The 17,380-nt window shown below is 36.8% G+C and overlaps 1 protein-coding gene across 1 annotated transcript in view; it reads right to left on the bottom strand.

Annotated features, from left to right (window-relative positions):
• The window catches only part of LOC308553630 (disintegrin and metalloproteinase domain-containing protein 32-like), a gene marked incomplete at both ends in the record, with an annotated part of 127,527 nt that overhangs the window by 62,854 nt on the left and 47,293 nt on the right, over positions 1–17,380 (bottom strand). The window contains one exon of the mRNA XM_081129653.1: positions 11,663–11,799. Within this exon, the coding sequence (XP_080985779.1) occupies positions 11,663–11,799 (137 nt within the window). The remainder of the gene's footprint in view (positions 1–11,662; positions 11,800–17,380) is intronic.

The following is a 17,380-nucleotide window of genomic DNA, read 5'->3' as shown; positions in this document are numbered from 1 at the left end:
TATCCAGTGGTGTCAGTAGGATATTAAATTTCTCTACTATGACTGTGTTGCTGTTGATCTCTCCCTTAGAGTGCATCAGGAGTTTGTTTGTTTTTTATATATACTTGAGTGCTCCTGTACTCGATGCATATAGGTTTACAAGGGTTATTTCTTGTTGGATCCCTTTTGTATTATGTAGTGGCCTTTTTGTCTCTTCTTATAGCCTTCGTTTTGAAGTCTATTTTGTCAGATGTGTGTATTGCTACCCAGCTTTTTATTTCTTATTTCCATTTGCATGGAATTTTTTTCCATCACTTCACTTTCAGTCTGTGTGAATCTTTTGTTCTGAGGTGGGTCTCTAGTAGACAGCATATATATGGGTCATGTTTTCTTATCCATTCAGTCACCCTATATCTTCTGATGGGGCATTTAGTCCATTTACATTTAAGGGTATTATTTATAGGTACTTACTTATTGTCATTTTTATTTTCTTTATGCCTATGATCCTCTCTGGTTTGCTTTTTCTTCTTAAACCGGTCCCTTTAACATTTCTTGTAATGCTGTTTTGGTGGTAATGGACTCACTTAGCCCTTTTACCACCTGGGAAACCCTTCATTTAATGTTCACTTTTAAATGATAGTCTTGTTGGATGCAGCAGTCTTGAGTTCAGGCCCTTGCTTTTCATTACTCTGAATACTTCATGGCACTCCTTTCTGGCCTAAAGTATTTCCTGAGAAATTAGATGACATTCTAATGGGAATTGCCTTTTAGGTAATTTTCTGTCTCTCTCTGCCTTTAAGATTCTTTCTTTGTCTTTAACGTTTGCCATTTTAATTATGATTTGTCTAGGTGTGGACCTCTGAGGGGTTTTTTATTGGGACTTTCTGAGCCTCCTGAACTTGTGTGACTTTTTCCTATACCATTTTAGGAAAGTTTTCTGTCATTATTTCTTAAAACTGGTTCTCTGTTCCTTGCTCACATTCTACTCCTTCTGGTATCCCTATCATCTGGATGTTATGTTTCATGTTGTCCCAGAGCTCCCTTAATATATCCTCCTGCTTAATTCTTTTTTCTATTTTCTGCTCTAATTGGGTATTTATTTCTACCTTGTCTTCCAAATTGCTGATTCAGTCCTCTGTTTCATCCAACCTACTTTTAATTTCTTCCAGTATGTTCTTGATGTCAGATACGTTATCCTTCAGTTCTGACTGGTTCTTGTTCATGGTTTCTCTTTCCTTTTGATGCTGTTGTAGTTTTACTGAGTTTCTTGTAACTCTCACTAACTTCCTTGAGCATCTTTATAACCATTACTTTGAACTCTATGTCTGATAGGTTGCTTGCCTCCATTCTTTCATTTCGGGGTTGTTTCTTTCTCTCCCCATCTGAGCTGTCTCTTTTTGTTGGTTTCTGTGTATTAGATTGAACTCTTATGCCTCCCAGTCTTTGTGGGATGGCCTTATATAAAAAGTGCCTTGAAGCATCCAGTGCAGTCCCTTTCATCTCCTGAGCTGGATGCTCCAGGAATGCCCCTTGTGTGCATTATTTGGGCTCTTCTGCTGGAACTTGATTGTTGGTGTCCCATTCATAGGCAGAATCACCCCTCAGATGTGCTGAATGTGAGGCTCAAACCCAACCTCATTGTGCCAGCTGTGGGTGCTGACAGAACAAGACACTACAGGACCGAACCAAAAACACCATGAATATCAAACTCAGCAAAGCAACAAAATCAAGAAAAACTAAGAAGGAAAAAGAGAAAACAAAGCAGAGAAAAAATAAAAAGAATACTAAAAGACACAAGAGCAAAGACTTAGAGGGGATATAAAGGAGAAAGAAGAAAAAAGAGAATACGAAAACAAGAAGGAAGTTAAAAGAACTAGAATGAGAAAGAAAAATCAGCAAGAGAATGAAATAATAATTATTAATTTAAAATGTAATAAGAATAATGGATATATTAAGATATAATCAGAAAAAGTAAAACGAGCAAAGAAGAAAAATAACAAGAAGAAAAGAGAAAGAGGCAAAAAGAGCACAGAATTAAAGGAGAGAGAGAAATTTGAGACACAGGAAAAAATCAAAGGAAGATTTTTAAAAGGATGTAAAAACAAGAAAACAAACAAAACCCAAACATATACAAACAAAAACCTTTGGGTCTACTATTTCTGGAGCTCACTGGATTTTGCTCTGATGTTGCTGAATCTGGTTATTTGGTGTGTCTAACCTGGGGCTCCTGAGAGATTCTCTAGTGCAGGCCAATGTGAGTCACTGTCCCTTCTTGGCCCTGGGCAACCTGATGAAGCCTGATAGGTTGAAGCCCTAAGTAAGCCAGAGGGTGGGGCCTCCTTAGACCAGAGACTGGGTCTACCTGCCTCTCACACCCTGAGTGTCCCTGTTCTGAGCTATTCTCCCTTCCCCCATGGAGCTGGGTTCTACAGGGATATCCTTTCTTGGCCAGTATCATTAGATCAAACTCTTGTTGGAGGTGGTGCCAATAACTTGCTGGAGGGGGCCAGGCACTTCCTCTCCTATCAGTGCATCAGGTTTGTTTGGCTTGATGGCTTCTCACTGCCACCTGCAGGGGCACAGTTTTCCAGCCCCAGGCTGTTCCCCCTTGCCTCAGAGGTGACTGCAAGTTGGGTCAGAAGCAGCTGTTTGCCAGTGGGAAAGAGGGCTCCTCCTCTGTGTTCCTGGTGGGTAGGTCTAATCCTTGTTCCTGGTCCCACTGTCTAGTCCCCTTTCTGATCACCAGCATAAGTTCCTCCCAGATACAGAGAGTCCCCAGATTCAATGCTGTGTGTGCCCTTCAGACCCCTCCATTGGAGACTGGCACTGAGCTCCACTTCATGGCCCTTCCCACTGACACAGATTGGGGTGAACATTCAAGGCTGGATGATAGCAAGGTGCTACTGCAACTCAATCCAGGGACTTCAGCCCCAGGTTTCCACTGCTGCACCCACTCTGTGGTCTCCACAGTCAGCACCCTCTGGGCCGCCTTTCTCTGTCCCAAGCTCTCCTGTCTCGTCTACAGATATGCAGCCTCGTCACTCTCCATCAGGTCCTCAGTTCAAGCAGGCCAAGGGCAGAGAAGGCTAGAGCCTGCTCCTGGCCTTTAGCACAGTTCCTGCCCCTGACCTCTAGCAGTGGGGCAACTGCAGATAGGCTCTAGGGTGGCAGTGGCAGCATGGTGGTGGTGGCCATGGCAGTAAGTCCAGGGTGGTTCATGGCAAGGGCAAGACTCCAGGTAGGTCAGCAGCAGTCATCAGGGGTCAGGTGGGGTCCATGGCAGCATGCCAGATGGGGCTGGGACCATGGATGGCAGCCAGGCCTTGTCTGTGTCTGTGGCAGGCACTCGAAGCCCTGGTAGTGTCCCTGGTGGATGGGTTCTGGGGTAAGGTGCACAGCAGGTGTGTGGTGTCCTGGCAGGTGCCGGGGCAATTCTGGATGGCAGTTAGACTGGGTGCTGAGCTACAGCTTCTCTCCTCAGCCTCCTCCCAATTCCTCTAACATGGCAAGGTCTCCAAGCCAGAGCCACAGGCCAGAAGTGGCTGTGACTACAGCCAGGGCTCCCTGGCCAGGAGAGCCCAAATGACCGCCCCCCCCCCCGAGTCTCCACACAATCAGGCTAACCCTCACACACACTCACATCCACACAGGTCTCCACACTCGCCCTTTCATTCATTCATTCACTCACTCACTCACTCACTCACTCACACACTCACCCTCACTCCTGTCTATCCTGCCATGTTCATTCTCCCTACATCACCATTTTAATACTTTCCTAGGTCTTCCCTACTCCTCAAACAGTAAGAGATATGAGCACAATGATGAACAACTTACATACATCTTGATTACTTCCATCTTCACAACTGTGTGATATACCTATCATGGTGATCATTTTTCAGATGAAAAAACTAAGGGTTAGAAAAAATTAACACACAAGCAAGTGAAAGACTCCAAAGCCCATGTTTGCCTCAAGTTATTCCATACTCCAAAACAGTATCCACTTTTACCAGAATAAAGAGAGAGCAGGGACTGAGAACATATGTAAAAGGATAGAAAAAAGATAATTCATGCAAATAAAAACAAAAAAATGCTGGAGTAGATAAGGCAAAATGCCTTAATAGACTGTAAAACAAAAGCTATAATAAGATACAAGGAAGGGCATATGTTAAAGGGATCAATCCAACAAGAGGATATATAACCCTTGTAAACATTTATGTACCCAACATTGGAGCACCTAAACATAAAGTAAATCTTGATAGATCTAAAGAGAGAGATCAACAGTAATACAATCAGAGCAGGAGATTTTAATACCCCATTGACATCAAAGGATAGATCTCCAGACCAAAAAAGTCAAGGAAACAGCAGCCTTAAATGACACACCAGACAAGATGGATTTAATTGATATTTTCAGAGCATTTCACCCAAAGCAGCAGAATATACATTCTTTTCAAGTGCACATGGAACTTTTTCTAGGCTAGACTACATGTCAGGACACAAAACAAGTATCAATAAAATTAAGAAGATTGAAATAATATCAAGCATCTTCTCCAACCATAATAATATCAAACTAGAAATCAATTACAAGAAAACCTGAAAAACAAACACACAGAAGCTAAATAACATTACTAAACAATGAATGGGTTAACAATGATATCAAGGAAGAAATAAATGATACCTGAGACAAATGAAAATAAAAACACAATAAACCAAAATCTATGAGACACAGTGAAAGCAGTCTTAACAGGGAAATTCAATGCATTACAGGACTACCTCAAGAAGCAAGAAAAATCTCAAATAAACAATATAACCTCACAGCTAAAGAAACTAGAAAGAGGACAACAAACAAAGCCCAAAAGGAGTAGAAAGAAGGATATAATAAAGATCAGAGCAGAAATAAATGAAATAGTCTTAAAAAGCAATACAAAAGGTCACTGAACCAAGAGCTGGTTCTGTGAAAAATTAACAAAATTGATAAACCCTTAACTAGGTTCATCAAGAAAAAAGACAGAGGACCCAAATTAAAAAAAAAATCAGAAATGAAACAGAAGTAACAACTGACACCACAGAAATGCCAAGGATTATAAGAAAAGTTTATGAACAACTAACTATATGCCAACAAATTAGACAATCTGGAAGAAATTAATAAAATCCTAAAAACACAATCTTCTCAAGATACCATGTTCATGGATTAGAAGAATAAACATCATTAACATGTCCACACTACCCAAAGCAATCTATATATTCAATGCAATTCCTATGAAAACACCAAAGGAATATTTCACAGATCTAGAATATTCCAAAAATTTGTATAGAATCAATAGAGACCCTGTATAGCCTCAGAAATCTTGAGAAAGAAAACCAAAGTTGGAGATACCAAAATAATCTGGTATCAAACTATACTACAAGGTCATTGTAATCAAAAGAGCCTGGTACTGGAATAAGAACAGGCATATAGATCAATGGAACAGAACAGAGAGCCCAGAAAAACCATGCCTTTATGGTCAATTAATATTTGACAAAAGAGGAAAGAGCATAAAATGAAGTAAAAACAGTCTCTTCAATAAACGGTGTTGGGAAAATTGGACAGGTACACACACAAAAATGAAACTAGACCACCAACTTACACCATCCACAAGAATAAACTCCAAATGGATAAAAGACTTAAATGTAAGTTGTTAAACAATAAAAATCCCGAAACAAAACTTAGGCAGTAAAATCTCAGACATCTCTCATAGCAATATGTTTTCCAATATACCTCCTAGGGTAAGGAAAACAAAGGAAAAAATAAACACATGGGGTTACATCAAACTAAAAAGCTTCTGTACAGCAAAACAAAAGTCAAAAAAATGAAAAGAGAGCCCACTGTATGGGAGAACATATTTGCCAATCATATATCTGATAAGTTAATATCCAAAATTTATAAAAGTACTCATACTACTCAACATAAAAAAAACCACAAACATTAAAATACAATAATAATCCAATTAAAACAGGGAGAGGACCTGAATAGACACCTCCAAAGAGGACATACAGATGCCAATAGACATATGAAAAGATGCTCAACATCACTTATAGAAAAGTGCACATTAGAACCAAGAGATATCACCTCACACTTGTTAGAATGGCTATTGTCAATAAACCCCAAAACAAGTGCTGGCAAGGATGTGGTAAAAAGGGAACCCTTGCCACTGCTGGTGGGAATAAAGGTTGGTGCAGCCACTATGATAAACAGTATGGAGGGTCCTCAAAAAATTAAAAATGGAACTACCTTATGACCCAGTGATTCTACTTCTGGGTATATATCCAAAGAAACCCAAAACACTAATAAGAAAACAATATGAATAAAATAATTCCATTTCTTTGAATAATTAATAACTCTATGCTCCTTCCAAATATTTTTGCCTTTATGTAAAATGATACAATCAGGTACATAAGCAAACCTTGACCACAGTTCCTACATTAATGATATTGACATTTTCTATGCCTCTTTACTCCCTCCACTTCTTAACTCATTTGTGTGTGTAATATATATTGAGCGTAAGGGTTTAAAACATGGGCTACCCCATTTTTTAAAGTAGATATAAATTAAATCATCAAAACACAATATTAGAAGAATTACTGAAGTATAAGAATGAAGTTTGGAGATTCCAAGATGGCACCTAATTGAGTGGAAGCTACACTGACACTCTCCCAGGACCAAACTGGAAGTACAAGTAAAATATAGAAAAACCATCCTGAATAATCAACTGCAACTGAAGATGAGCTGGAGAGCACACTCATAACCAAGGACTGAGAGTGGAGACCACAGAAAGACTGGTAGGAAGTGCAGAGATACAAGAGGGCTGGCTGAACTCCCACAGGCAGCAGCTGAAGTCCCAGAGGGATATCTCAGCTGTAGGGGGTTCCCACTGAGAATTCTAGAATCTAAACCCCAAGATGGGCTTCCAGCTCAGAGCACCAGAACTGAGAATGATGCCCAAATAACATCTGGCTATGAAAAGCAGAAGGGTTTCCGTCTGCCAGGGAGAGAGGGCTGGAAATGCAGGCACCCTCTTAAAAAGCCAACACACAAAGTTTGTGTGGAGCCACTCATCTTGGGCTCTGGTGGAGGAAGGGCAGAGTGGATTAGAGCTGTGTGAAGAGACTACAGGGATGCTGGCTTGGGGGATACAGCTCAGAGGGCAGCCATAAGGCAGAGGACATCTTTCTTAGGCAGATATTTGCCATCCAAGCAGGTTTTGCCTGGAGGGGAAGCAACTGCCCCACCAAGTTTGGAAAACCTCTCGTCCCACCCTGTGGAGTTTCTACAGCCTGCAGCTTATAACAAGACGGAATTATAATCAGAATCTGGGTGCTTTGAATCTTTGCCTGATTTGTTTCTGGACCCAGGGCTTTGAAAAGCAGACTTTGGTGCGCATCTTGGTCCTGTCCAAACACACCCAGCCCCCAGCCCCAGCCCCAGCCCCAGGAGAGAAAGCCACGAGCTGTGTAGAAAACTTCAAACACGGTATTCAAGGCCAGTCACAAACAACATCTGACATTGGCCTGAACCAGAGACCATCCAAAATATTGGGAGTCCTAGCAGATGTACCTAATAAATAGAAACAAATTCAAATAGGCAGCCAAAGTGGGGAGACAAAAAAACAAGCCCCAAGTGAAAAAACAAAAGAATTCTCCAGAAGAAGAGCTAAATGAAATGGAGATAAGCAATCTATCAGATACAGAGCTCAGAATGCTCATCATAAGGATGTGCAACAGCATGAGAAAATAACTAGAAACTATGAAGGAAATTAAGAATGACATAGTAGAAATTTAAAAAACACTGGAAGGAATAAACAGCAGATTAGGGGAAGCTGAGGATCAGATCAGCAAATTAGGAGACAGGGTAGGAAAAAATCAATCAATCAGAGAACCATAAAGAAAAAACAATTAAAAAAACAGGAGGACAGTTTAAGGGAGCTGTGGAACAACATGAAATGTGACAATATTCACATCACAGTTATGCCAGAAGAGGTTGAAAGTAAGCAAGGGTTAGAGAACCTGTTTGAGGAAATAATGGCAGGAAACTTCCCTAACCTAGTAAAGGAAAAAGTCACACAAGTTCAGGAGGTACACAGAGTCCCAAGCAAGAAAAACCCAAAGAGGCCCACACCCAGACACATCATAATTAAAATGCCAAAAATTCAAGACAGAGAGAGAATCTTAAAGACAGCAAGAGAAAAGCAATATGTTACCTACAAAGAAGCTCCCATAAGGTTGTCAGATGACTTTTCATCAGAAACTCTACAGGCCAAAATGGAATAGCATGAAGTATTCAAGGTAATGCAAAACAAGGATGTGAAACTAAGAATACTCTATCCAGCAAGGCTATCATTCAAAACAGATGGTGAAATAAAGAGTTTCCCAGAGAAAAAAAGGCTAAAGGAGTTTATTACCACCAAACCAGCATTGCAGGAAATGTTAAAGGGACTGCTGTAATAAGTTGAAATAGAGAGAATGAGAAACATAGGGGTAAAAAAATAAAATGGCAATAGATAAGTATCTATCAATAATAACCTTAAATATAAATGGATTAAATATTCCAATCAAAGAGACACAGTAGCTGAATGGATAAGAAGACATAATCCAAATATATGCTTTCTACAAGACACCCATCTCAGAACAAAAGACTCACACAGGCTGAGAAAAAAGAAAGAAAAAAAACTTCTGGAGGACTTTAAAGGAGAAATTGACAAAAATACAGTCATAGTAGGGGACTTTAACACCCCACAGACTTTACTGGATATATCTTCCAGATCAAAAAAATCACCAAGGAAACAGTGATTCTAAATGATACACTAGTCAGATGATTTATTTGACATTTACAGAACATTTCATCCCAAAGCTGCAGAATATGCATCCTCCTCAAGTGCACATGGGACATTCTCAAAGACAGACCACTTGTTAGGACACAAAAAAAGGCTCTACAAGTTCAAGAAGACTGAAATCACATCAAGCACCTTCTAGGACATTTACACCATGGAATACTATGCAGCTTTAAAAAAGAACGATCTCTTACACTATGAGACAGCATGGTGGAACTTGGAGAGAATTATGCAAAGTGAAATAAGCCAGTCAGAGAAAGACAATTATCACATGATCTACTCATATGTGCAATCTAATGAACAGCATAAACCGGTGAACAAAATAAATCCAGAGACACAGAAGCATGGAATAGACTGATGAATCTCAAAAGGAACGCAGGGATGGGTGGATGGGTGGGTGGGGAGGGACTAACCTAAGAACTTATATGCATATACACATAACCCAGGGACACAGACAACAGTGGGGTAAAGGCCTGGGGGGAGGGTACAGTGAGGAGGAGATAAATGGGGGGAAAAGGAGGACATTTGTAATACTTTAAACAAGAAAGATAAATTTTTTTTAAAAAATGAAGTTTATACAAATACATATTAATGTTCTCGTGCTACTTGGTTTAAATTAATTCCAATATATTAGCTGTTTTCTACCTGAAGTCAGTATGGAGTAACTAACAAAACTTTGAGTTGATTTACTTGTTGACTGGTACCCACCCTGTGACTTATGAGGCTTCTAGGCAAAGTGATCAAACTCTCTAAGTCTCAGTTTTCTCATCTACAACATAGGAATAATATCTGTCCTCCTCAGAAAGCTGTTGTGAGAATTAAGTAATATTAAATAAGCAAAGTGCCTAACTCAACTCCCAGGCTTATAGTAAGTGCCTAACAAATCATTGATGATATTACTTTATCACCTGAATTTTGGCCACTAATTAATTTTATACCCAATGTAGAGTCATTTAGTCTCTCTGTACTCCAGGTGATTTTAAAAAAAAAAACACAAAAAAAACAAACACATAAAATGGAAATAACATTTGCCTTATTCACATGCCTTCTTTGAAAATTACGTAAAATAATTTGGGATGTACTGTGAAAATGCAGAAGATATATATACATATTTGTTAGATTTTGTAAAAGTTAAGATAACATTTGCCCTACACATATTACAAGAGTTTTGTACAAAATAAGAGAATATGTTTGAAAGCACTTTAAATATTATAAAGCTAATTACAAATATTATACATAGTACAAGTCTAAAGGTTTATTAACACAGATTCTAAAGCCAGAATGTCTGAATTAAAATCTCGGGTCTGCCACAAACTAGTTATCTCACCATGGATAATTATCCTCTTTATTTAACTCAGTTTTCATCTATAAAAATGGGAATAATAAAACCTGCCCTAAAGGGATGTTGTGAGAATCAAATGAGTAAACATATGTAGTGTTTGAGAGAGTTTCCAATACATAGTAAGTACAATGTAAAATACTGTTATTCTTATTATCATTAATACTACACTCTGAGTGACCTATGCAAAACATCCTGTCATAGCATATTGAGAATAGTTTCCAAATGAAAAATAGGCCAGAATAGTAATTCCCACATTGTGTATGTATCTATATAAGTTACATATCTAATTTAATAAGCATATTATCATAAATTTAATTAACTGTATATTTAATAAAGTACATTTTATATGTGTATAAATGTTTTTATATGTGTAATCCATTTAGAATTTGTAATATAAAATGTGTGTATATATAAATATGTATGTTTGAGTTTGAGCTATTTTTAGAATTCGAGAGTTAACCTTTATTTAGGTGGTGTATAGAAGAAACTATTAAAAGAGCATGTTTTCAAAAATTAATGTCTTATTTCTGCATTTGACTTTGGATTGTTCTTCAGTTATAAGTAGGTCTTAATTAGCATAGGCCCTTCACAAATTAAAAAAATAAAACCTGTAGAATACTAATGACACCCACTCTAGTCCTTGTCTGGTAAACTATCTGGGAACAATGGCAAATTTAGAAATCACTGTAACTAATCCATTCATACTGATACCAATTAAGAGTTTAGAAAACACCTTCACATTTTATTGTTTTATTCTTGCCTCATGCTATGAAATAAAACAGGCATAATCATTTCCATTATAAACATAAGCAAGATAACTCTAAACAAAGTGAACAGATCCAGAGACAGTAAAACATGCAAGACTGACATATTTCAGAGGAAAGTGGGGGAGGACAGGAAGAGATTAATCAAAGAACTTAGATGCATATATGCATAGCCCCTGGACAAATGATAGTGTGGGGAAGGCTTGGGGAAAGGGAGAGAGTGGGGTTGGTGGACATCTGTAATACTTTCAACAATAAAGATTAAATCTATTTAAAAAGAAAGGTGAAGTAATTTGTCCAAAGTCACACAAATATCATATACTCCATATGAGCCTCCAACTAGGACTTATTCTAAGTTTTTCCACAACATTAAACTACTCTAAAAGCAAAACTAAAAATTCTGTCTAATAAAGGCCACTTGTTTAGCCTGCTGACATATTTTTAAATATCTTTATTAAGTGCTTTCAGAAAACACACAGCAGCCTAAGGAGAATCCCTTTGATAATGTAACTTGCAGGTTGGATTTGTTATCCTTGACTGCTCTTAATGGTACATCTCCCTCATACTTCTCTTACACTGAATATTTCCTGTTTATTTCATAGTACTTGGTCCATTTACAGCTAAATTGTGCTATAAGTAAACACTATGTCTGCACTTCAAATATTTAAAACAAAATAAACATAACAAATAAATCTTATTATTTAAAAACTTACATAGCTTCTGGATTCATCATACAAATGGCTCCTGAACACTGACATTTCTTTGGGTCATCATATGATATTCCCAGACTAAGCCCCAGCATCTGGGTGACAATTACTGAAAATGCCTCCAAAGTTATCTCCTTGAAATACTATGTTAACAACAAAGAAAATTCAAAAGAAGGACAATTCATTGAAGGGTGGTAAAAGTAATATTCTTCTAATTCTGAACATCTTTTTTGTTCTATCAAATACTTAAGAATGGGCAAATACAGCTCCTTGGACAAGTGAGAAGCTGAAGCTCTTCTTATGAAATCTCACTGAGATATAAGCATACTGAGTCTTTATCAAGCTTTACCATAATTTAACATTTGAATAACATAAATAGCTACCATAAATAAATAAACGGGCTGTTTTTACATTAGATTTTATATTAGTATTTTGGCTATATGAACCAAGATCTTCAAGTTACCAAAATTCTTACAACAGCTCTCCTACACACTTAGAATAGTCCACACATTCCACCTCCCATTTCACATGTACCCATATAACAAAATCCTGAGTTTAAGTGTGCTATCTGCCTCCTGATAGTATTCTCAATGACACAGTAATTTGTATCAAGGGAAACCACATTCTTAGATTAGGTTTTGCATATTTAACAGGTGCACAGATAACTTCCTTGTGTCCATCTTTTTGTTATCAATTCCGCTGGGTATAAGGTAAGTATTTCATGGTTTAACTTGTATTTCATATATTTTTTACAACTGAGCTATTCTTTTTTGTGAAGTGTTTATTCAAGTATCTTGTCCATTTTCTAATGCATTAGCATTTTTATTGACTTGTGGAAACACTTTATATATTCTGTATATGAGTCACTATTAGTCATGCATTGCAATTAGTTTCCCTACTCTGTGGCTTGTCTTTTCACTCTCTTAATGTCTTTTCATGAACAAAATTTCCTTAAGTTGATGTGGTCCAATTCATCCAATGTTTCCTTTATGAGTAGAATTTTGTGTGTCCACTTGAATAAACCTTTCCCTATGCTCATAGTCATGAAGTTATGTTTCTTTTTTAACTTCCAAGGCTTTATTCTTTCATTTTACATATAGAGCTACAATCTACCTAAGTTTTATCTTTGAATAGCAGTGAAATTACATTTATGAAAAAGACATCCACTATAATCAGACTTTTTGGTGCTGAACACTTACTTCACAGTGTATACTGATGTCAAGTTATGTTGTACACCTGAAACTTATATATATAATGTAATATACCAATATGAGCTCAATTAAAAAGAAGATCACCCACCAGCAAGAGCACCACAATCATCTTTGTAAAACACTGAGTACGTCCCTCTCATTTTTCTGTTTCTAAACCCTCGATTCTATTCCATTGGTCTATTTACTTGCCTACCTCTGTCCTAAGCTTCAGGATAAGTCTTCCTATCAATGACAGTATGGCCTTCCGCTGTGATTTTCATCAAGATTATCTTAGTTATTGTTAACCCTGTATCACCCTAAAAACTGTAGTCTTAGCCTGTCAATTTTACACACTCGCACACCTGCTAGGATTTTTATTGGGGACTGCACTCACCCTGTAGATCAATTTGGGGATTACCTTTACAATATTGTCTGCCAGTCCAAGATCTTAGGCACCGTCTCTAATAACGTTTTATTTTCTCTGTATAGTCTTATACATTATTTGATAACTTTTTATTCTTAAATTTCTTTATTTTTATGCTATTTTTAAAGTTTTAATGTCTGTTCATTGCCAGTACATAGAAATACATTTCGTCTTGTTTAACTCCATTTACACTGTTCCAAATCATATATTATCATGTATATATAATTTAATGTAATGTTAGATGTGGCTACAAAGAAGTTCTAAAATCTTAGTGATTTAATATACTCATATAAAGCCCAGTGTAGAGGTTCCTGGTTCCACAACCAGGTAACCTTACATATGTTCATGCAGAAATAATTACTTCTTGTGCTCCTGTCCTTATTTATGCCTTTTCCATTAAGCTTACCAGGGGAAAGGCTCACACAAGATTTAACTGCTACAACCAAGAAGTGACAAGCATTACTCCTATTGATGTTATATGGCTCCATCTAGATATAAGGAGGTCTGAGAAATATGGTCCATGAATTGGCACATGCTTTCCAGCCACAGCTATAGACTATGTTATCAAACAGCCACCTATAACACATTATTGTCACTTATTTTAATTTAATCTTGTACCTATTTTAAACTCATCAGACACAACTATCAATTCTTACAGGCCATGTTCAAACAATTATTATTTTTTATTACTCTTCATTCCCTTTGACTCTCAGATCTCCCATTTGGGATCACTTTCCTTTTTCCTGAAGTATATTATTATTATTTTTTAAAAATATATCTTTATTGATTTCAGAGAGAGGAACGGAGAGAGAGAGAGAGAAAGAAACACCAATGATGAGAGAGTCACTGATCGGCTGCAGCCTGCAACCTGGGCATGTGCCCTGACCGGGAATCGAACCCTGATCGCCTGGATCCTAGGTCGATGCTTTAACCACTAAGCCACGCCCAGCCGGGCCTTAAGTATATTATTTATAATTTTCCTTAGTGATACTAGACTGTTGGCAAAGCAGTGGAGGCAAAGAAACAAATAGAAAAAAATTGAAAATATGGTGATAACATTAATTCCAAAAATATCAATAAGCAAAAGAATGTGCATAATTTAAATTGGAATAATTAAAACACATATATTTTCATATTGGATAGAAAAAACTGATCCAGTTCTATTCTGTTTACAATAAATACTCCTAAACTGCTAGGATTTGATGTAGCTGCATGAGGCAGAAAATTCAAAATAATAATGACTTAGAATAGAAAGATATTTCTCACACACATAAAAACAGCTTCTGGTATTCAGGGATCTGGGCTCCTTCTAGCTTCCTATTCCATCCTGCCTAAATAAAGCACTTGTCTTCACTTTTTTTTTTTTCCACTGGTTATATCTATTTTATTTTATTTATTAAATTTATTGGGGTGACAATAGTTAATATATGAACATATAAGTTTCACGTATGGGTTTCTATGTTAAAAGATCTGTATATTGCTCTGGGTGCTCACTACCCAGTCATATCTTCTCCTGTCAACATATATTAAGACCCCATTCACCCCAGCCCCCTTCACATGGCTTTTTACTTTTAAATATGTCTTTATAGATTTCAGAGAGACGAAGGGAGAGGGAGAGAGAGATAAAAACATCAATGATGAGGGAGTCATTGATTGGCTCCCTCCTGCACATCCCCTACTGGGTGTCGAACCCAAAACCCAGGCATGTGCCCAGGCCAGGAATCGAACCACCATCTACTGGATCATAGGTTGATGCTCAACCTATGCTGAGCCATGCTGACCGGGTTCACATGGAATTTTAAACAGCACATTCAAAAAACGCCACAATGAAGAATGGGTAGCATTCCTTTAAAGAAGCTTCCTGGAAGTTCCAAATGTTATTTCTGCTTATATCACATTGGATGAAACTTAGAAAAAAAATAGCTAAAAAAATAGCTAAGAAATGAAGGCTGCTATATGAGCAGGAGTATTGCCTATCTAAAAACTGAGGTTCTAGTTCTTGGTTTCTGTTTTCACAGAAAAAGACCATATGGAGATTGGACAAGGTATGTATAGGGATGTTTATTAAATGTCATATGTAATGGCAAAAATAAAAACAACCAAATATTCATGAAAAGCATAAAGGTAACAGTGTGGCATATTTATACAATAAAATATCATACACAAATGCAAAAAAATTAGACAATGCATTTTGACTATAGTAAAACTACTGTGATACTTCAATGATAGATGTATGTCACTATCCATTTGTCAAAACTCATACAATGTACACCACCAAGAGTGACCAAAAGTAAACTATGGACTTTGGGTGATTGTGTCAGTGTGTTCATCATTTATGACAAATGTTCCACTACGGCATGGACTGTTAATAATGAGGGAGGATATGGAAAAATCTCTGTACTTTCCTCTCAATTTTGCTGTGAATCTAAAATTTCTATTAAAAAATAACGTTTTACACAACATTGAGGGGATGAGGGTACTGTGTTTCCCTATTATTATGTATCTTAAATGCTTATCTCCAGTCTGAAATTATTTCTCCTTTCCTTGGATTCCTACTGCACCAACAAGTAATCTGTATACTTTCTTCTTTTTATTACAAAAATGTGTAAGCCATTTATCCATGCCATTAAATCCCTACTAGGCTTAGGGGTCCTTAACTAATGACAAGAATGATGATGATAATGATGATGATAAAAAGAACTAACATTTATTGTGCTATTACTATGTACCATGCTTTACTGGGCTTCAATGATTTATAATCAAGTAATCACACTGCATATTCATCTTTGTATGTTCATTAGGCCTAACACCACTTGGACCAAAATTATTGGTGAAATAAAAAATAAATAAATAAAGTTCTTTTAAAATTAACCAAAAGTTCATGTGCCAGATGAATAAATCTCAAAATTATAAGTGGAACCCAAAAATTTTAATTGCAGACTGACACACTGTGATACAATTTATATTATGTTTAAAGCATAAAAACAATTCTTGCTTAGAGAAATGCTCAATTGTGGTAAAAGCACGAGAGCTGTTAAAGAAATGTAAAGGTTTTGTAAAAGTATAACTATGAAAGCTTTGTGAAAGAATAATTCCTTGAATTCATCTCCTCCAATTACTCTATCCTACACCCAGCCTCAGCCACTCATTCCAATAGTTTACACCCTAAGCCCTGTCACCAGATCTTTATCAATAACTGTGACCCCTGCATCATCTCTATAAAGTGCATACTACATCCTGACCACATAATTTCTTTCCTGATCACTCCTCTAGCATCTCAACTCCAACAATTGTGTACCCACCAGCACATCCAAACCATGGTTCGTTCCTGAATCTTTACTGCTCCAAACTTCCTTACTGACTTCTCTCCTTCCATAACCAGTTCAAATTCTCCTACAAACACCCTCAAGTTACCCTGCTGTCCTTGCACTTCAAAATGACTTGACAGAAACACAATACATCAATCTTCAAACTGCTAAGATAGAAAGATGTGAAAACTAGGGTTTTATACCTACCTAAATTATCAATCAAATGTGGTGGGAAAGCAAAAGTATTTTCATTAGTAAAATAACTCAATGATTGGCATTTATACACAGTATTTAAAAAAACTCAAGAGTTATTCCAGAAAAATAGCTAACAGTTCCAAGAAGAGGAAGAGGAGGTTTAATTTTCTGTGGCAGTTGGTTTTGTCCATAGAAGACAGAAAAAATGAAGCAGCTCTGTTACACCCTGATGCCTGAAAGATCTCCCTCTGTCAAAGCTCTTTATAAGCATAATAATATATTTCTTGATTCAATAGTTAATATTATTTATATATTCAAAATACTGTAAAATCTTATTAGTTTATTTATTAAATAAACCTGTTATAATAACGTACAAAAGTGCTACAGAACTATAAATTTCATAAACCTAGACAATGGATATGAGAAGTGTACAGCTATTTTACATCTCTTATTTTTCATAGCGCATAATGAATGGACACTGTCTAAGGTAAATAGGTACTATTTAAATAATGAAATATAAATAATAAAAATATAAAGATTAAAATTTATCATATACAAAATGCATTAAACAATATGGATGTATACAAATAATATGTAATGTTTCAAT

The sequence above is a fragment of the Miniopterus schreibersii genome, assembly GCF_964146895.1.
Source record: "Miniopterus schreibersii genome assembly, chromosome: 2".
NCBI classification, from domain to species: Eukaryota; Metazoa; Chordata; class Mammalia; order Chiroptera; family Miniopteridae; genus Miniopterus; species Miniopterus schreibersii.
Note: the sequence above shows the minus strand (reverse complement) of the source record. Positions and strands in the feature narration are given on the sequence as shown.